General features: G+C 36.4%; 1 protein-coding gene across 19 annotated transcripts in view; it reads right to left on the reverse strand.

Annotated features, from left to right (window-relative positions):
• The window catches only part of LOC117568731 (potassium channel subfamily T member 2), a 161,739-nt gene that overhangs the window by 2,690 nt on the left and 136,696 nt on the right, over positions 1 to 22,353 (reverse strand). For 5 of the 19 annotated variants that reach the window (XM_052004975.1, XM_052004968.1, XM_052004970.1 and 2 more), the window contains 17 exons: positions 22,169 to 22,309; positions 20,343 to 20,492; positions 19,803 to 20,056; positions 17,874 to 18,290; positions 14,614 to 14,970; positions 14,379 to 14,529; positions 12,450 to 13,061; positions 9,992 to 10,097; positions 9,692 to 9,907; positions 9,466 to 9,629; positions 8,330 to 8,441; positions 8,070 to 8,255; positions 7,788 to 7,994; positions 3,984 to 4,154; positions 3,377 to 3,582; positions 1,970 to 2,312; positions 35 to 223 (listed from right to left, as the gene is read on the reverse strand). In XM_052004975.1, coding sequence (XP_051860935.1) covers positions 35 to 223; positions 1,970 to 2,312; positions 3,377 to 3,582; positions 3,984 to 4,154; positions 7,788 to 7,994; positions 8,070 to 8,255; positions 8,330 to 8,441; positions 9,466 to 9,629; positions 9,692 to 9,907; positions 9,992 to 10,097; positions 12,450 to 13,061; positions 14,379 to 14,529; positions 14,614 to 14,970; positions 17,874 to 18,290; positions 19,803 to 20,056; positions 20,343 to 20,492; positions 22,169 to 22,309 — 3,982 coding nt within the window. The remainder of the gene's footprint in view (positions 1 to 34; positions 224 to 1,969; positions 2,313 to 3,376; positions 3,583 to 3,983; positions 4,155 to 7,787; positions 7,995 to 8,069; positions 8,256 to 8,329; positions 8,442 to 9,465; positions 9,630 to 9,691; positions 9,908 to 9,991; positions 10,098 to 12,449; positions 13,062 to 14,378; positions 14,530 to 14,613; positions 14,971 to 17,873; positions 18,291 to 19,802; positions 20,057 to 20,342; positions 20,493 to 22,168; positions 22,310 to 22,353) is intronic. The other 14 variants (XM_034249556.2, XM_034249552.2, XM_052004969.1 and 11 more) reach the window with 10 other exon arrangements.

A 22,353-nucleotide genomic window follows, 5' to 3' on the forward strand; every position in this document is an offset into this window, starting at 1 on the left:
GATGCAAGAATGAATATAATGGGATTTAGTTTACCTCCATGCCGATGCTGCCGTTGAGGGAAATCTTGATGGGATTACTGTGATTCGTTGCCTGCATGAGCGTTGTGAAGTGACTGATGCCGATCTCCTCCAGCGATGACTTGCGTCTGCCATGACTAACCCCAACGCTGGGCAATCCCTGACGCAGCGAGGAGGAGCGACGCAACAGAATGTCGTTGTCGATCTGCAAGAGACAAGAATGGAGAAGGGATTCCGACCAGAAATGGCGGATATTAGCCAACGTTTTGTGGCAGCTTAACAAATGGCCCAAAACTCAAGACACACACAAAAAATTACACATACAAATTTAGCAAATTGGCTACAATAACATTTGTTTCTTTCTTTTTTTTGTTGACTTAATATTTTTGCAAACAATGTGGCAAGACACATATTCGAACTCAAGTGCGTGTTGCACGCTTCTTCTTGCGGTAATATTTATTTTCTTTCATTTTTTTTTTGTGGGGTGCAACCAACACGATTAACGGAAACGGAAACGTGATGTGGATTTATCCGCTGCGTGCGTGCTTTATGGTTATGAATGCTTGCTGAACTTGTTGCTGAGTTGTTGTTCTGGTTGTTGTTGTAGTTCATCACATGGTTGTTGTTGTTGTAGTGGTTGTTGTAGAGTTGCTCTTGCGGCTGTCGAGTGCTGCGGCTTTCGAACGCGACTTTTCGTTTTCGATATTCGATTGTGAAATGGATTTGCGAGACTTTTACAAAAAACAGAATGCAACCAAATTTTGATGCTCTGTGTGTGTATTGCTTTGGTAGGTGTTTTTGCATATGTGTGTGTGTGATTTGAGTGATTGAGAGCGATTGTTGCCATTTACAATGTGCTGCGACATACAACAATTCTGTCTAAGTGTCCGTGTTAGCCAATTGGTTTTTCGAAAAGAGTTAAACAATAAGTTCGCTTCGACATGCCGAAGGTAGTTAATGAACCTTTGCAGACATACATAAGAGATCGATCCTAGTTAAGTTGATGTAGGTTCTAAATTACATTTTTAAGTTCTCAACCTGGTTTTAAAATTTATTATTTTTGTTCCATTGTTTTTACCATTTTCCCATTAATAATTTGATTTATAAGTCCTTAAAATTTGAAACAACTAAGAATTACCCCTTACGTATACTTAATTTTGCATCTTTCATATTTTGTGATCTTATTCTAGATAATTTAAAATTTATTATTTTCTTATTTCCTTTTCGCTGACCCATTTCCCATTAATAATTTAATTTATTAGTCTTTCTATAAACTATTCTATTTTCTGATCTTATTCAAGATGATTTAAAATTGATTATTATTGGCCAATTCGCTGACCCATTTCCCATTAATAATTTAATTTTGAAGACATTAAGAGTTGAAAAAACTAGAAATTTCCCCTTAGCTTAGACCTTAATTACTCAATTTCGAAACTAAAATCTTCCTAGATTCTTGTATATTTGATCTGATCTTCTTTTGTATGAATTTAATATGATTTTGAATGTAGGAAAATCGTATTAATTTATATTCCTTAAATATTATAGGAAAATATTCATAAAAAAATCAATTTAATTCATTCTTTTAGTTTCTGCAAAGGCTTAAAAAAAAATGATAACAGTATGTAAGGAGTTTTTATTATTGCTGCTGATAGCTGTGCATCTATTGGGCGCCAGAGTTGCTAGAGAGTGAGCATGCTTGAACATTGAGAACGTTGGCAACTCTGGCGAATGCTAAATACATTCACAGTTATCGGCTCGATGTGAACACAAAGTGAACGTTAAAAGTGTCAATCAAACGTGAACAGAGACCGGAAAGAGGTTTAAGGCGAACCGAACGTGTCATAAATTGTGGGGAAAGGTATAGAGATCGATAGTGATAGAGATAGAGATAGATAGATAGAGAGAGAGAGAGAGAGAGAGAGAGAGAGAGGGAGAGAGAATAATAGCCAACCCGCAATGAGTTACTCCTGCCGCGCTGTGAGCCAACCACCGTCGGACTGTCGGGTAGAGAAAGAGAATTCGATTTAATTTGCTGCATCGGGGGCGTACAGCGCTGCGATGATCCATACCCGGCCAATGTCTGAACGCTTTGCATTTGCATGGGGTTCAAACCGGCGATGCCGGAGCCGCGACGCGAACCAGCTCCGACGGCGGTGTTGGGCATATTTGGCATTTGTGGACCGCATGTGGCTCCCAAGTTGATGTTCGAACAGAACGAGATGTTCGACTTGCGCCTCGAATTGTGGCGTTCGAATGTCTTTTGGGCCGAAAACGGTGAAGGTCGCACCAAATAGCTGTGAAATGAATTTAAGCAACGATTAATATCGAATTAAATGAAATTTAAGTTATATTTCAAATTAAATTAAAAAGTATTTATACTTGTAGAGATAGAAAATTACTTAAATACATAATTAAAACAAGTTAGAAAGCTACAGTCGAGTGTGCTCGACTGTGAGATACCCGCTACTCATTTTGAATAAAAGCAATATATTTTGCGGTATTATTCTCAAAACATACCAATTATACTACAAAAATACTAAAAATATATTTTTTTGGGATATTATTACTAAAATATACCAAATTTACTAAAAATGTTAAAAATATACCAAACGGTATATTTGGTATATCGATATAGTATACCATTCAAAATATACCATAGACGGCACAATGTACCAGATTGTCGGCCAAAGCAACTCAGACCTTAGTAAGTAGGCGTTTTTGCCCATACAAAAGTATTTCTTTAATAACTTCGACAATTTTTATCTAATCGCAACCAAATTTTCAGCAATCATACTATAGTTATTATTGTATATACTAAAATTCTAGCTTTTACAATTACGCTTGTTATTCGATTTTTTTGATTTGCGGGGGCGGAAGTGGGCGTGGTAAAAATTTGATACAAACTTGATCTGAGTGCAAACATAACAAATGCTGTCGAAAAATTATAGCTCTATCTCTTATAGTCTCTGAGATCTAGGTGTTCATACGGACAGACGGACAGACACACAGACGGACAGACGGACATGGCTAGATAGTCTCGGCTGTTGATGCTGATCAAGAATATATATACTTTATGGGGTCCGAGATGCTTCCTTCTACCTGTTACATACATTTCCTGCCGGCACAAAGTTATAATACCCTTCTATCCTATGGGTAGCGGGTATAAAAATTAATATATGACAAACAAAAAATATATACGTAAGTATTATCTAAATAAAATAAATAATACAAATAAAATAAATAAAATAAATATAATATATAAAATAAAAAAAAAATAAAATAATCAAAATAAACTAAAATGATTGATTATGAAAAATGAAGTATTATCATTAGCGATTTTATTGCCTCTGTAACTCACATGAGATCGCCCTCCTCCAGCTTCAGATCACAGCTCGGATTGATTATCACATAGGACAGATGATTGCGCTTCTCGCTGACATCGTCGTAATCGATGGTGGGCAGATTCAATGACTCCATGCGACTGCGCACCAGATTCGCGATTTCCGCTCGCTCGATCTGCTGGGCATGATTATCGCGTGCCTCGTCGGCCAAATTGATCGAGTACTGCAAGAGATGTTGATGATGATTTCAATGCAAAGCAGCTTCAAAACAATATATAATACGAATTCAAATAATTGCTATTCACACTTGTCGATGTGTCTCTATGTATGTGTTCGACTGTGTGTGAGTGTGCGATTGTGTGTGTGTGTGTAGAGGATAATATATGTTTGTGCAACTAATGAGACGATCTCGTTGTTATTGTTATTGGGGGTAGAGTCAGGCATCCATATCCAAGAGCATGCTGAAAGAAGCGTTCAAGAACCCAAAACCAAAATCCAAAATCCAAAATCCAAAACCATAATCGTAACCAAAACGAACCTACCTCACGGATGTGGCAGACAGACACAGAGAGAGCATTTCAGCTATGGGATGGGATGAGGAGATGGGGCATGAGTGATACTTACGGATGATCCCTTCCGCTCCGAGCAGCCACCGAGACAGTTGACCGACTTCTGACGGGGACGGTAACTGCCTGTGCCTGTGGCGCCACCTGACGACGGCGGTCGATACGTAACACCTCGGAGCATTTCCGTGCTGTCCTTTGTCGAATCTGGAGTGCCAGTCTCCTCATCATACTGTGCACAACACCCCAACACCATATATAATCGAGATTGTTGTTGTTGTTTGTTGTGGTATGCAAATTTGATGAAATTTCGGTTAAACACAAAATGATTTACATATTTAATTGATTTTTAATTGAAATGGCAGATTGTTAAAACTTCATTTATGCATGATGGATTTTTTGTGTGTTCGTGTGTGTTGGTTTTTTTTCTTCTTTTTTTTTGTTAAAGTATAATTCGGGCGCTGCTTTTATGTTCATTTAATGTAAACGATGTTTTCATTAATAGTAATAATATTTTTTTGCATTGTTTCGTGTGCGGCCAAACAATGTAACATTTAATGTGTGTGAAACTGCAAACATGCCAGTTGCGAGTCAAGTTTAAACAATTACAACTAAAAGCCATAAACATGTCAAACAAAGTTTTGTATTTAGCTCACTTCTCAAATAAAATCCAATTAAAATACAAATTAATCCCAAAAGCATTTTCACTTTCTGTATAAAAAGCAATGCACAACAAAAATGAATATTGTAATTGAAATTAAATTCATATTGAATTAAAGGTGCCTGCAAAAGCGCATATTAAATTTATTTTATTTTTTTTGTTTTTGTTGTTTTTTGCTACTATCACTAAACTCTACATTAAATTAATCTATAGATAGATTCAACTAATTCGAATATATTACCAATTAGCACTTAATGAAACAGTTCTCTAAGCTTTTGCTAAACTTTGCTAATTACTATTGATTTTTTTTTGTGTTCAGCATTTTCAACTGCACAATTTGCAAAGTTTGTGGAACAAATTGCACGCAAAGTGATTAAAGGCGAAAAAGTTTGGTGCATATTGCATTGAAAATGGGAAATTTGTGTTGTGATACAAAATGAGCAACAATGTTGGAGAATCGATCATCAAATTTCTTGCTATAAATTATGTTTCGAGGTTATTTTAATCAGAGAACATAATTATTCAAATTAAGACAAAATGGCAGGAGTTTGAGGAGAAACTGGCTAGCAAAATTGATTTACACCAACAGTTTTAGCAGTTACACCAACCTTATGGAGCTTGGTTGCTCTAGGTTGAGTATTTGCTAGTTAAACCTACCCAAGTGTTCAATTTGCATATTTGAAATTGTATTTGCAATGTTTCTTTATTTAATTTACAAATTTGATTTTGTTGGCCATAAACTAAATATAGAATAGAGCCAATTGGTATGGTTAAAGAATTTGTGGCTATTATATCGAATTATATTTGGCATTATTGCGAATTATATTTGGCACTTTCCCTGTCTAGTCTGCAAAAGCTGATGAGGTAAATATGAATGCAACAGGTTATGCATTACACCGACTTTAAAATGTAGACCAACATGGGAAGTATCGATTAACAACATGTTTGTTTAAAACTGGGAAAATTCACAACAGAAAAGCGGAAAAGGAGAACTTAAAATATTTTTATATTCGGACCTGGACGGTGGAATGTGAAATTCGCCATGCGGCAGGTCACGTAAACTAAACACAGACACGAGATTACAACAGCATGGGACACGAGAGCAACGGTCAAAGATAGAGTCTGAGTTGGGGAAACAGCGAGAAGGAGGGAAGTGTTGTGTTTGATGGTATCAAAAGCACCTATTGGTAATGCTTTCTCTATATAGTGTGTTGTATGTGAATGAATATGTCCGAGAGTGTGTGTGTTGGTGTGTGAGCGTGGCCAGCTTTTATCCTGTGGTGCAGGACACACAACAAGCAAATGCAATCAACTAATTAAGGGGTGCATGCAAAACTAAACTTAACAAACGGAAACAACAAAAAATAGAAGAACAGAAAAATTGAACTAAACAAACAGCAAGCTTTAATAGGAGAACAAGAAGTAGAGAGAGAGAAAGAGAGAAAGTCATGCAAGCGCTCCTAACAAACTGTAACTAGGAACTATAGAGAGCACTCATACACATGCACACACATACACATGCACGCACACATGCGAGCGTTCATCACTCGTACGTTAAGCAAAATGCATTCAACACACAAATATTGGCCATAGAGATAGATAGCTAAGCTAAGCTAATGTAGCACTAAGAGTTGTGGACTAATGACTAATGAGGCAGGCAAAGTGACAAGAAGTATTGCATGATATGTTTTTTTTTTTTTAGATATTTATTTTCCATATTAATTTGTTTGTTTTGTTTGTTGTTGTTGTTGGTTTTTTTCTAGTCTATAAAAAATACATGTTTTTTCATCACTCACTGCGTGCGCGTGTGCGTTTTTCATTTTCAAGATTGTTTTTCATTTTTTCAGTTTCAGTTTTTTCTTTTTGATTTTAATAGGTGGTAAAGTCCAATACAAACGCAAATCAATTAGTTTAGTTTAGTCGCTTGAGACATTTGTAAAAAATGTTAACGGGGCGTATGCGTAATTTGTTATCTCAGTCAATTTGATTCTTTTTTTTTTTTCTTTTTGCTCACACAAAATCAATTGTTTTTGGGGGGGGTTCAGTGAATTTTTAGGGGTAGGTTCAGTGTTAATTTGTGGGCCACTTCGATAATCATATCATTAGCTAATGCATTGATGGGAGAAGGGGTGGTGGCAGGGGGACGGGTGGAGAAAGGTAACGCCAAGTTCTGAGAGTATGTTCATGTAAAAGAAAAACAACTATTTCGACAATATTTTTTTGTTTTGGGTTGGTTGATTGATAGATATATGTACAAAAATTGATACTAAATCAGCACGCTATGCTTTGGATTAATGATTGATTCATATAATATGTATATAGAGTATTTGGGGGTACTTGGGTGTGGGGATCTTTCGTCTAGGTACTTGGAATAAAAATTCTAGAAATCTTTCAAAAGCAATTTTAAACTTTACGTTAATCGAAAATTAGTTTGTATTTGTTTTTTTTTTATATTTTTTACGAGTACGTTTCGAGTATTAGTTTGAAAAAGAGTTTGTATATATATATATATTAGCTGAGTAGTAGTATAGTATAAGAGTACTTATAATAGAAGTATATATTTATATTTATATATATATTGTATAATTATGCAAATGAAGTTAAGTTAAGTTAAGTTAAGGATTGTTAAGGCGCAGACTCGTCTCAAATGCAGTTAGTATCGAAGCGTAAGCGTGTGATTTAAAAATAAGTGGAAAAAACTAAAGTGAAATTAAGTAAAAATATAATTATTATGCCTGTTGAATTCGAAATGATAACAAAATATTTCAAAATGAAAGGCTAACACAAATTAATTAAGATTTGTGTACCTAATTTGTTAAGGCGAATCAAACAAGTTTCGATTAGAAATCAATCGAAATTATGTGAGCAAGAGAGGTAGAGACAGAGATAGAGAGTTAGAGAGAGAGAAAGAGACAGGCTGTGTGTGTGTGAGAGAGAGATAGAGAGTGGGAGTGAGTAAGAGTAGTAGATTGTGTGTGTGTGTGATTGGATTTGTTTAGTTTATTTTGTGCTGCCAAAGACATTTGGCTAAATGGAAAATTCTTTTTCTGTTCTACTTTCTTTCTTTGTTTTTTTTTTTGAGGGCCCAAAAGTTGAAAATTTGTTGTTAGTTTAAACTGATTTGATAATCTCTTTATTTAGCAGCTATTGCTGCTGCTGTTGTTGTTGTAGTTGTTGTTGTTATTGCATTTGTTTTGGACTCACCGATGGACGCAAGCGCACACAATGCCTGCTGAAGGCGGAGAAGGGTCCCCATCTTTCGACCGGCGAGTTACTCACATGTGATGTGTCCGCATTCGATGTGTCCTGTGTGCGATAAATGCCAATGGGTATTTCGCAGGTGGTCGAACAGAGTTTCTGATACAATCGCCCATAGGTGCGTATCCACATATCGTCTTTAGTGATGCGCATCTACAGAAAGAGAGAGAGAGCGACGATTAAGTCATCCATTAGACAAATTAGGCAAACTCAGACTCCTCAGCTTACCGAAGTGAGAAATCCGCTGCCTGGAGCCTGATCAATGCCCAGCAGCAAGCGCACAAAGGTAATCACATAATCCTTGACAAACGCCTGATAGAGCAGCGTGTCCAGCATCGAGGCACTGAAGACCGCACCGGCGGCGAAGGGGAGACGAAACATGTACGAGATGTGTGAACCGCGCTCCTTCTCGCGCTGCAATTAAGTGAGCGACAAATTAACCAATGACAACTGCAGCGAACGCAGCTCTGGGCCACCTCTCTACCGACCTTCTCCATTTTGCTCAGGTGCAGCGCGTATTTGTCGTGCGCCCGGAACTGCATGAATCTCATGTTCGAGCTCTGCGACAGCTCCGTGATGCTCTTGATGCTCGGAAAGAATCTGCAAACGAGTTCGATTCAAGTTCGATTTAGTTGTAGAAGTGTTTGATATAATTGAAAGTCAACTTTGTCACTTCATACATAATGTACATATATATGTTACTACTAAAATATTTTATTGTGAATAGACAAATTTAAAAGTCTCTTTAAGTATCCCGAATAGACTTAGAAATTGTTCTAATTTAGAATTGTAGTTCTTATAATATACATATTTTTGTTTTTAATGTAATAAGATAATTGCCAAGAATAAAGAATACAATTCTAAAACATAGTTTCAATTGTATTTAATTTAATTTGAAAGTGAACAAAAGAAGTTCTTGATGCTCGGAAAGAATCTGCAGAGGAGTTCGATTCAAGTTCGATTTAGTTGTAGAAGTGTTTGATATATTTGAAAGAGACTTAATAGTCACATCATACACCTACTTTCAGACGTAAATAGTAAATATAAATATAAATAACAATAAATATAAATGGTAAATATGGTAGGCAACTGCAAATAGTCTTTTTAAGTATCTTGAATAGACTTAGAACTTGTTCTTATTAAGATTATGATTTTTTTATTAACTTAATAAGATAATAGCTAAGAAAAAAGAATTAAATTCTAATTCATAGTTTACATTTTATTAAATTTAATTTGAAAGTAATTTAATTTAGTAAAACCAGATGCTCTTGATGCCGAGTAAAAATCAGCTTAAGAGTTTTGTTAGTTTTCGACTTAATTGCTGTCGTGCAAAAATCAATAGAGAAAAATGTCATAATGTTATGAGTAATAAAGTGACTAATTTTATTGGTTCTTTTTGAGCTGTGAATATTCGAAATATGTATATTGAATTGTATTGAAGTGGACAATGAACGTTTCTGATAACCCAATAATAGAAATAGATTCAATACTTTCTTTATTATAAAAATTATTGTGGAAATAATCATTCAATAATTTCAAATGAAATTTCATTCTATACAATTGCAATTCCTAAATTAAATTCAATAAGCAATCACTTTCATTAAATTGTATTTTGCCCACTTACTTGAACATATTCTGCACTGCCACGATTGTGTTGCAGTCGGAAAGGGAATCCTCCTCGGCGGAATTGGAGAGCTCCTTGTTGACCACGACGACGCTCTCGGCCAGCGTGATTCCCGCTCGCAGCAGATCGTCAAGGCAGTCGATGGAACCAAGCATCCAGTAAACCTGCAAAAGGACACTTTGACTTACACAGCTGCTCCCCGAAGGAGCTTCAGCTTAAAACTTACCAGCGGGAAGTAGGAGAGGGCATCGAGAAAGGCGACATCGGGACGACGCTCGAGCAGCAAGATGATGGGATTCAATGAGGTCTTTGAACGGAAGTGAGCACGCAGCGGAATGATGAAGTTGTAGATGCCATTCGAGGCATAGTCAGCGGCCAGAATGATTGTCTTGTTCTGCCACTGATACTCCTTGGCATTGCGATAACTGCAGTGCTCGCAGACCTGTCCAGAAAGAAAGTGAAAGGGGGAAAACCGAACGAGGAATTGAGGATTGAAGTGTGGTTAAGTGATTGGACTGCCACTCACCTGAGCCAACTGCAGGCAGCAGAGTGGTTTCTTCTCTTTGAGCAGGTAGCAGAGAGTCGGACTGACACCGATGAAGGGCGACACTGGGGGAAATCCTTTGACAATACTGCAATGGACAATCGGAGCGAATACGAGTGTGAAAAGTGTCCCCGATTGCGGAAGGGAAAAGCGCTTTTCGTGTTAGCCCAAAACCAAACCAAAATCAAAAGAAGGTGCAGGGAATGAGCATTGACAGGCGACAGGCGACAGGCAATACTTGGAGGCAAGGAATAGAGTGTCTGGGAACAACTTGCAACAAACTACGACAACAACAACAAATAACAACAAGAGCTTGCAACTTATTCTCTATGTTATTTTTTCTGTACAATGTTTCTTGTTTTTTTGTTTGAGGTATGTAACATGCAATTAATGTGGGGCAACGTAGTGTTTGTCTTCTCTGGACCCTTTGTTGAGACTTTGGCCTATCCTCGAGTTGCGTTCTTATTGTGGCAAACAACCTAAATGCACAACCAGAACAAGAAGAACTGCAACAACAGCAGCAACAACAACTACAGCTACCTACAATAGATAACATGAACTGAGGGAAGCGACAACTTTTTGGAATGAATGCAAAATGCAACTCAGGCAAAGTAAACAAAATCCAACAACAAAAAAGGAAGCTTGAGTTGCAGCCAAAGCAGAAGCGGAGAAAGAAGCAGAGGAAGAAGCAGATGCAGATGCAGAAGCAGAAGCAGAAGCAGTTAAAGCGGTAACAGCAACAACAACAATAACAAGCGCAACAATATGGTTAAAGAATAGTTGTTGATGCTCGACTATGTGATATGCTGCAATCAATGTAGTTGAGATAAAATCTATGCAAATGTTTGAACAAATTCACTAAGATAAAAGTTGCTATTTTCCATATATCTTAATCTGTTTGATGATTTGATATAAAGAATAATAGCATTTGACATTTAATTCTGATTAAAAAAGAAATCTATCACAATCTTTAAATTCTCTCAAATATTTCTGTCTAAATTAATGTTGAATTTTAGTGTATGTCTAACGTTGCAAGGTTCTTGTTTTATCTAATAGCTCCTAAATTTTAAGCTTTGAATTAAACATTCTCAAGTTGATAATGAATCTTACTATGTCGATGCTGATTGTAAAGAATATTAAATTTGACAATAAAGATGTGTTCACTAAAATAAATGCTACTATTTTCTACGACTCTTAATTTGATTTGATGATTCTGAAGTGCATTTAATTCTAGTAATAAGAATAAAAGCACTTAATGCTTGATGCTGAGTGAAAGGATTAGAAAATCGGGAAGTTATAAATTCTAACAACAATGAATTTCTTTAATTAAGTTTTGCATAATATTAATACAAACCAACAGAGAAGGCTATTATGTGATGAATATTTCTGCTACTATTTTAAAGATTAAGACTTCAAATTTACTTTCTAAAGTTTTCAGAGATAGTTAGTCTGTTGTTTTTTTTTTCAATCTAGAATAAAACATTCTTGAATCAAGATTTTAATCTTAAAATAAGTTTTTGATCCTAAAATGCAAATTTAGCATTTAAAGATTGTTTCAAGCTATAAATCTTATTTTAAGATCGTTTTTTTTCTCTCTCTGAGTATAGATCAGTTTCGTTATACTGAATTCGACAATAATAATAATAGCACCATAATGGAAACCTAATAATAACAATATGTTAGGTTGGCTTTCGTTAGAAGGAATATTTGTTTTTATTACAATTTCCCTAAATTTAAAATTGAACAGCTAAATCATAGGATTAATAATTCATAAGTTATTAAGTGTTTTGGCTGCTCCTCTCAAAATATTACTTTTTATAAATGTTAGATGTTGTATACAAATCGATTTCAGATCTGTCTTGGCTATATATGAAAAAACTGATTTAATCATATCAAATTAAACGAAATGAAAATATTTATAATCTGACCTGAAACCATTGTTGGTAAAGAAACAGTTTTCAATTTTGAGTCTAAATAACATACTAATGTTAGTACTATATAGAAATAATAGTTTAAGCTACCCACTCGTCAACACTCGTCCCTTTTAAAGGGTATGTGGACAAACAAGAGCAAGAGAGACTTAGATAGAGAAGAGCATCGTCAGCAAATCTCAAGTTTTTGAGGGGGCCACGTTCAAGGTAAACGTTGCAAGTCATTAAAAAATAGCCAGCGGCAGCCAACTAGCAACTGTCGCAACTGGCAAACAAAACATTGCGTAAGCAACAGCGACAAACTAACTGCAATAGCAATAGCAAAAACGAAAGAACAACAATGAGGCAGCGAGACAACGGTAAAGGCAAACGGATAACAACTCTTCAACAATGGAACATTTGAATAAAAAAAAGTGTCCAGCTGCCACAGAGATACACACACGCACACATACTGATACAGACTGGCACGTTTTGCCTACACTACTTGCCACAAAACGGCGGCAACTTACCCGGAATAGTCGGCGGCCCACACGGGACGCGCCAGACGCCGCGTCTCAATCGAGCTGCTTGACGTGAACGAAAATGCTGGCGGCTGGCCGAGCATTGAGGCGACACCGCCACCGCCAACACCACCGCCACCACCACCGCCAACAGCTGTGGCCATAGCAGCCGCTGCGGTGCTGGTGGTGGTGGTTGTGATGTTGCTGCCACAGCTATCGTGCGAGCAACTGCAGCAGGCGCGTTGCAACTGACGCCGTCGTGCCGCCAGCACAGCCAACGTGCAGGTGCCACCACCGAGGCCACCAAGACCGAGGCCAAGACCGAGATTGAGACCCACATTCAGCCGCTGGCTGGTGGGCAATGCGCACTCGCTGTCGCAGCTGTAGCTCTTCTTCATGGCGCGTCTGCGCAGCGGTGCTGGCCACTCGTAATGCGGTGGTGCTGCTGCTGGTTGTGGTTGAAGTGGCTGTGATAGTGGTTGTGATTGTGGTGCTGCCTGCCCCACCACTGTGGTGGCATTGCAATGGCCACAGGAGCCAGCACCGCGCTGATACGAGTCCTCCGAGGAGCTCATGATGAGCGAATAGGTGCGCGATTGTGGAAAGTGCCCACCCAAGCAACTGCGAGAAGTTCTTGGAGAGTTAGTTGGGGATTCGTTTCTAAGCTACAGTTTAGCTTCAGTTTAGTTTTGTGTGGGGATCGGGGTTTGAGGTTTTGCTAAACATCTTCATGTACATCGAATACGACATTTACAAGTACATTCAAGGGGAGAGAGTTCGAGAGCAATACTTTCAGCAAATCTTTGTGAGAAATAGGTTTTAAACTAAATTTAGTTTAAAGTGGAGAATCCATACTATCTCAACGGAATATGATTTTTAAATAATATACATTTTAAATTGAAATGCTATTTATCTGATATTTTAGTAACACTATTTGCAAATAATACATATATGCAAATTCTAAATTTAAATATAATTTACGTGAAAATATTACCAGATTATGTTATATTTTCAGGTATTTTTGTTAAAGTGTTTACTTGCTGAAAATATCACTCAATTTCAAGGCTGCAAACTCTATTCAAAAAAAGTTAAAGAATTTGTTATGTTACCAAAATGAATTCAATTTCTAAGCCAAAGGCCAGTTCCTTAGATACCATAGTTTTTATTATAATTATAACTAACCTTTTGAAAAAAATTCAATTTCTGTGAATTGATTCAAATGATGTCAACAATTTAATTCGATTTTCAAACGAATGAAGTTAATATTATGATAAGAATATAAGCTAATTTTAGCAAGTCTTAGGATTTGAAATGAATTTATTTTAAGATTCTATTATTTTATTCGACTTTCAAGTTTTGTTAACCCTTGTATAAATTATCATAATAAATTATTTATTAAAAATAGATTTATATGAAGAGTAAGGTAAGATATGAAAGAAGTTTTAAACTGTTTTGGAAAATTTATGAGGTTAAGGGAACACATCAAAGAAATTTTAAACCGTTTAGGAAAATCATCAAATGATAGTTCCAAGGAGGAACATTTAAAGAGTAAGGTCAATTTTACAGGTTTGCAGCCTTGATGGATAGAGCTATGTACAAAAAGTAGCTAAACTATGTTTAGTTTTTAGGGGACAGCTAGAGTAACATTTTGGAATACACTTAAAGGGTTTCGAGCTAGATAGTTGTTAACTATGTGAGTTGCACAATTGGATTGTTGGGTGTACACAATACAGTTATATTTTAAGTTAGTTACAAGAATGTTAGCTATACATAAGGGGGAAGGGGGAGGAGAAAGTGCCTCGATTATCAATTAGTTAAATTTAAAAGGTACAAATGAAAATTCCGAGTAAGACTTTTAGACGCGCGACACACACAGAAAAACACAGACTGAGTAGAGTTTATTCAGAGTTGGAAATCTGGATTCTGGGGTTGACTTACGCAATCTTCTCGGAAGGCGAACGCCAGGGCATTTCATCATCGATTTCATCGTCGCTCTCGTCACCCTCCTCGCCATCATCGTTGCCAGCAATACTGAACGACGACGATGTAAACATATCGGGGACAGGCAAAATCGAGGGTCGTCTGCTGCCTGTTGCCAAAGAGAAAGAGAAGTATAGGAAGGAGGTGAGCTAATCAGAGTTCCCCACAAATATTTCCCCCTATTATTTTTTACCTCTACGCTGATTGAGCACATCGGGACTGAGCAGATTGGGATTGTTGGCATACGGCACGTCCAGATGATTGCCCGTTGTGGTCAGTGTGGCAGGTGTTACGCTTAGCGAGGTGCCCATATTGAGGCCGACCCCTAGGCCACCAGCTGTGGGTCCTGCTCCGCTGGCTCCACTGCTGCTGGATCCACCTTGTCCCATACCTGAACCACTTGCTCCGCCCATTGTCAGCGGGAGCGTTGTTGTTGTTATCGCTGTCGTTGTTGTGGCCGCCGTCGTTGCCAATTGCGTTGTGCTGACCGTTGTGTCCTTCAGATTTTGCCTTGAGTCCGATATTATCACAGCCGTTGGGTTGTCGCTGGCTACGCACAGCACAGAAAAGTTTGCAAGTAAAAGTAACACAATTTTAGTTTCGCTTTTGGTTTTAGCGTTTAGTGTTTTTTCGCGCTCGATTTGACTTCAGTGCACTAAAACGCAAGGAGTTATTATGTTAAGCACAAAATTTTTAACGCTACTTGAATAAAGTCTTGCTTGCTTAGTACAACAAAATTTAAAAATTCTCTAAAATATCAACCGAAATAACAACAACAACACGACGGTAAAAGAAGCAGAAGCAATCGACGTATACGTAATCGGAAGCAAGAGAGAGCGAGAGCAAAACAGAGAGTGAGAGAAAGAGAGAGAGAATGAGGACTTGTAACGATGTGCAAAAGGAGAAAAAGGACCTGTCGAACTCATTAAAAGTCCTTGCGAAATGCGACCGAAATGTTCAGTTGGCAAACTTTGCTTACTGCCAAGTAAGTTAACCGGCATCCTTGTCAGCTTTCTTGAGCCAATGACATTAGCTGAAAGGGGCACTGAAAATGCCCAAACGCCAATCGGAAGAGAATAAAATTTTTGTAGCTTTGAGTTTAAGTTGAATGCTTTGATTTAAAAATGATTTTAAATTTAAGTTGTGTGCTTTGAATTAAAAAAGAAATTGATCTTTAATTTGCAATAAAAACTATTCAATTTGTATTTAAGATACTGAAACATTAAAATCGATTATTAAGTAATTGTGTTGTATGCAAAGAATTTAATACTTTAAAATAGTGAAAGCATTAATATGTTTTGAATTTGCATAAAAAAATATTTAGTTTTATTAAGCTGCTGATAAATTGAAAGCAAATCGTTGCTTCATTTAAATTTCCCTAGATTGTGAGAATTGAAGTGTATTCAGTGGTGATATCTTTATTAAACATGAATTTAAATTAAAGTAAACAAAGGAAAGTCGAAAACTATTCAATTTGTATTGCAGCTGCTCGAAACAATGAAAACTGAATATTAAATCTTCATGTATTATGTACATTTGAACTAACTCCTTCCTGAAAACCTAAATTTGACCTGAATTTGCAGCCACAATAATTTGCCTTGTATAAAGATGCTGTAAAATGCAAAGCAAATATACAATAATAATAATGTGTACATTGGAATTAACTGCTTGAAACTGTGAGAGCTGTAATGTATAACATATATTTTTTAAATCAAATATTAAATTTATTTTATATTTACTTCTTGTTTAATGACATTTGTTATGTACTAAGTTTGTAGAATTTAAAATTACTGACATATTTGAGCAATACTTTCAGTTTTTCGTTCGAAAAGGCTTCAAACTAAATTTTGTTTTAAGTGGAGAGGATGTAAAACAGATTTTAGTTACTTATCAGGTCTTTAGGATGGCATTATAAATTATTTTATAATTCAAATGATTTGCTAAACAAAATCACTTAATTTCAAGTTGAAGAATTTGTTATATTATATTGTTCAAAATAAACTAAATTTATACGCCGAATGGTTTTAAAGCCAGTGATGCATTTGCTGGCATTTTTCAGCTAATAATGAAATATCTTTAATTGAAAAGAAATATATATTTTAATTAAAACATCAACTGCTAATTGCTCCCATTATAGATTAAGTTCAAAGAACCATATTAGAATTTTACGTTACCAGCTAATTTTAATTAAGTGCATTACATTTCAATTAAATATATTTTAATTAAAATATGTCATAGTTAATTTTCATTTATTTTACGCTAAGTTCCCAGCCATAAGCCTGCTTCATATTAGCATTTTACATTCCCTAGCTGGCATTTATCAGCTAATGTCATTAGTGCTTTTGGCGTGGCAAAAGTTTTTGCGAAAATATTGACTTTCAGTTAACGCTAGTTTTCGGCTTGTAGTTGGAGCTGAACTTAATTACGGCTGTCCACATACACACACACACAAATACAGAGACCGAGACCAACTAAGGCAACAAGCGGAAGAAGAAGCAGCAGAAACCGAAGCGCGAAGAGAGAAGTTTTTGGCTTGCTTAATGGGTTGGACCCAGGCTCATTTGTCGTCGCTTGTTGTGCCTTAATTATACTTACACGAACAGCGACAGCGACAGCAAACTAAATATATTTGAAGCAATATTGTGACACGCAACAGTTGGTGTATGCGGCGTATACGCATTATTATTATTATTGGTGAGGCAACAAATTGTTGCGTGCGCGGTGCGTATAATTTACAATTGACAGGGGACTGGACAAAGGGGACATCAAGAGAGCAATAACTACCATCCAATAACAGAGGCAGGCAAACACAAAAAACCCGAAAGTAAAATAAAGAACAATAAGAAGAAGAAGACAACGGGGTGCAATATGAGAACATGCGATAAAAGCGAAAAAGTACAAAAATGTAACAACGAGTGCAAAAGCAAAATGAAGCAAAGACAAAAATAGCATCGCGGAAGTAACTGAAAAAATATAAAATTTGTGTGTTTCGGCCGGATGTGTAATCACAAGGTGTGTTTGCGGTGTGTGTGAGAGTGTGTGTGAGAGTGTGTGTGAGAGAGTGTGTGTGTGAGTGTAAAGCGCAAGTGTGTGTGTGTGTGTTACGCTAATGGCTTTTGAATGGCGGAAATGGAGTCGGGTCTAGACTCTAGAGGCATTTACAGGCGCAAAACTAAACATAAAGACAGAAAGAGAGAGCGAGACAACAAGAGAGATAGAGCGAAGAAGAGTTTTGCGGGATCGAAAAAGAAAAGTTAGTGTATGCTGTAGTCGGTGTGATAGTGTATGTATATAGTAGGGCATGTGTGTTGTTGTGTGATGTGAGTTTAATAAAAGGGCTGATTATATTTTTGTTTTTTGCTTCATTTATGTTTTGAGTTTCTTTCGAATTCATTCCTTTTGGTTTTTTTTTTGGGATGGGTTCGGGGGGAAGATTCTTGGAGTCACACTCACGCACAAATAGTGTTGTAAAGTCACTGTCACTTGTTTGTTGTTGTTGTTGTTGTTGTAGCAGTTGTTGCGGATACGAAAACGGTGACGGTGACGGTGGCGGATACGAATACGGATACGGTTGCAAGTGTTGCCGCTCGGTTAGGGGCGTGCCTCCGGCAGACTCATAACTGGGACTGTGGGGCACACGAACACAAACAGACGGCACTGGTGCAATTGCCGCTTGGTTCAAAGCGGTTGCTGTTGTTGCTATTGTTGTTGCTGTTGCTGTTGTTGATGCTGATGCTGATGCTGATAATAATGTTGATGATGTGAAAGTCGTGCTAATTGTTGTTGTTACTGTTGTTGTTGTTGATGTTGTTGTACTGGTTGTTGCTTGTATTGTTGTTGATGTTATTGTTGTTGGTATTGTTGTATTGGCTACACATACATTATACGATATATGATCATTTATATACTTTACATATGTGTATCTCTATATTTGATATTTTATATATTGTATATGCAACAACTAAACTGAGTGCAAGTGTCTAAGTATGTGTGTGTGTGTTGATGTGTGTGTGTGTTGGTTGTGTAATGTTTTTATATATTTTCTAGTTCATTATCGCTCAAATGCTCACAAACAATTACCCAGCAAATGGTGTTTCATAGAACAATTTCAGCTATTTCTAAATGCTTTTTTAGTTTTACTCTTGCGTGAGTTTTTTTATTTGAGTTTTTATTACTTTTTACGATAAAAATTATTATTATTGTGCATACAATAATAGTTTTTATCACTCTTTTTGTTATATTAATGTGCAGTCACTAAAAATTTTGAACTTCTTTACTGCATAAGCCATTTTCCGTTCTTGGATTCTAGATTAATAATGAAATCATAAGAAATGAAAATAATTTCTAATAAAACAAAATTTTTTAAGCTATGCTTATTTTACCATTAAAGAAAATTAATTTTGACTTCACAATTTTAAATGAACTTTTTGTTTGAAATTTTTTAAAAGTATGGGGTCAAAAAAGTATGAAAAAGTTCTAAAGAATTGAGCAGAAAATGGCTCAAATATTTGATGTATTAAGCTTTATTATTATGTTATATATTTTATATATTATATTTAGCAATATCTCGCTAAGATCTATCAGGAATGTAATATGTACTTTATTAGTTCAAAATAAGAAAGAAATAGAAAAAATTGTTGAGTAAAGCTCAACTGGCAATTGAAAGTAGAAATTGTAAATTATAAGTAAAGTTAGAGTAATTCAGAGAGGCAGAAAGAGAGATAAAGAGAGATTCATAAAGATAAAGAAAGAGAGAGAGAGAGGTAGAGAGCAAGAGAGTGGATCCAGAAAATTGTACAAACATAACAAAGCTGTGTCTTTATTTTTGTGGTTTTCTTATTCGATTTAGTCAGTTTTGTCTTTGAGACGAGTTTTCAGCACAAGATAATTAATTAATGGAAATAATAATAATAACAATAATAGAATGCCAAACCTTCAAGACTAAATGAATAATATTAATTAGAGACGGGCACGCGCACACACATTGAAAGCATTTTGTTATATATTTTTGTTGGTATTTTGTTTTGGATTTGCTTGCCAGACAAATTGACAAAAACGCGCAACGAGAACAACAAAATGAAGAAGAAATAATTGAATAACGAAACGAAAGAGACAGATCAAATTGTTTGGTATTTTTTTTCATCGACAGATTTAAAGGCAGCCTTAAAGAAATTGAACTGAATGAAACTGAAAATGGAGAGCAAAAAACTTGTTGCTAAATAATATGAGTAATGTACACATTTTGCACAAGAGAGACCATTCAGCATTCAAACTCATTCGTTCGTGTTCGCTTTAGTTTGTAATTTCATTTGATGGCACACACACACTTACGCACACGCACACACACACACATACACTCAGAGAGTGTGTCATTGTACCCACCAGTTGCTGGGCCACCGCCTCCTCCGATGGCAGAGCTGCTTGTGGCGCCTCCATCTCTGTTGCTGGCTGCCGTTGTATCCGTAGTTTGATTTTGATTAACGACAAATGCCGAATTCTCCTCCTTGGTAATGCTCATATAATAGCACGTGTCATCCTTTTTCATAATGTGCCTGGGTCCCGGATTCAGCAGTATGGTGTCCTCATAGAATTCCGGCAGCTCAGCCGGACGCACGCCCACCAAGGCCACACCATACCTTAAGTAGTTGTAGTTGTAGTTGTTGTTCGTTGTTTGTTGTTCATTCGAGTTGTTGTTGCGTGCAAATAAATAAATATGAAAATATGAAAATGTAAAGCAATTTTGGCATTTTACATAAATTTGTATTTCAATGGGCGTCTAAATAAATATGAATGAAAGAGAGAGAGAGCTGCAAGTTTTTCGTTGTATTATTTATGCCCAGCAAAGCATTGACTCCCACTCTGGGAGTCCCATTCAAACGTCCAGCTATTCAACACAAATGTTAAAGAGGAGTTTTCACTTACTTGCGATGCGAATGAAAGCTGGCATAGGTGAAACTTTTACCCTCGTACTCCCCAAAGAAGCGACTGTCGCCGAGCACAATGTGATAGATCTCATTGCCCGAACACTTGCCATAGAGTCGATGCCATTCCTCCGGCGATTGTTGTCCCTCTCTGTGTGTCGAAAGGAATTAAAGTCGAGGAATTAAATGTGTATTAAGTTTAGAGATTTAACTCAGTTCTCCCTCACTCTCTCTTAAGTTCAAATACTAATTATAAATTCCCTACTTAACTAATGCGTCAAGTTTTACGCGGCGTATGATTAATCTGGCTTGCGTGTTGAGCGCCCCACAAGCCTCACATTCGAAGCCACAAAAGAACGCGCATTATCGTGAGCATTTTATTTATTTATTTACCTTTTCGCCAGCCTGCCTGCCTTACAGTATTATTTTTAATTTGCGCACTCGACGACAAGCGAAATTTGCATAAAACACAGTTTGATGTTAGAAACATTTGCGCATTAAATTTAATTAAAACTCTCGCACTTCATACAGACGCAACGCAACGCAACACAACGCGACGTCTCCCCATTTTCATTTTCATGTTCGTTTTCATTTCCTTCGTCCTTGTGGCACACACACACACAGCTCTCTATCGTCTATAGTTGGAATACCCTAAGCTAATTGTTCAGCTAATCTGCATAAATCATTTTCTGTTAAACTCAAGTTTAAATTGGGAATATTTTGTGGAATTGAAAGAAGTATTTGTTTACGTTTACAATTTTTGGAAAAGTAAATCAATTGATAAATATTTGGTTTAGAAAACAAATCATAAAAACATTTTTCATGCTGTGAAATTTGACCTACATTTATAGGGTAATATCATAAATTAATTCCACTTTTAATCATAAAAAATTGAACTTTTTGATTTACATTGGCTCCAGATTATTAAGGAATTAAGAATCAATGGAAAATATTTTTTTTTGTTATGCATTTACCTATATTTAAAAGATATTCATCTATTTTTATATTTTTCTCTAGTATTAGCAGACTAAATTTGCTCTGCTCTTATTGAAAAGGAATACTATATACATATGGAAGATCATAAAGACTTAGGTTGCTTAAGCTTGTAGAAATTTATTCTCCAACTCGAAAATTTAACAAAGATGCATTAGTTTGAATCAACTGTAACTGAATCCAAATTATAAAATATATTAAAGTCTCAAATTTGATGGTTTAGTTAGTTTCTAGTTTTATATCAAACCTTCTAAATGACAAATTAAACTACTTAACTGTAGTTATATCCTTTAGTTTATTCTTTCCTTATTAAAAATGAATAGTGTGAATAGTAAAGTAATACTAGATGCTAGCTTTCGATAGCTTTAGTTTGTTTACTCAACACGAAGCTTCAAGCTATATACTCAACTTTTGCCCAAGTGTAACTAAATCCCAATTAGGTTAGCGGTAATTAAAAAATTGTGGCTTAGATGGAGCAACTATCGTGTGTCTGCTGATTAAGTCATTGCGACCATCTTAACCTAAATACTCGCTAAGCAGTAAATACGCTCTACACTAAAAATGGCACATAGAAATGTGTGTGTGTGTTTGTGTGTGTGTAGATAACAGTTGACACCAGTTGCCAGTTGCCGTGAACTGTGACGCATCGTGGCGGCAAAGTTTGCTGACGCATGTGAAGAACTAAATGTTATACTCTGTGTTTTTTGTTGTAGTTAATTTTTTATGTTTCTTTTTTTGTGCTGCCCATTAACAGTTGACTGGATATTACGCGGCTCTTGGGTGGATTTCTGTGTGTGCTTTTGCGTGTGTGTGTGTGTGTGGGTAAATACGTACTGTCCTCGTGACGTGTGGAGCAGAAGGGTGACCAAGGTGCTGGCGCCGGGACAGGTGCAGTTGTTGGCCAACAGCGCGTACTTGAACTCATCCTCGCAGACCACGTGTTCGGCGAACTTCACATGCAGCTTATGCTCCGGCCTGGCCACAGCGAATTTCCGCAGGATATGCAGTCGATAAACACA

The sequence above is a fragment of the Drosophila albomicans genome, chromosome 3 (genome assembly GCF_009650485.2).
Source record: "Drosophila albomicans strain 15112-1751.03 chromosome 3, ASM965048v2, whole genome shotgun sequence".
Taxonomy (NCBI): domain Eukaryota; kingdom Metazoa; phylum Arthropoda; class Insecta; order Diptera; family Drosophilidae; genus Drosophila; species Drosophila albomicans.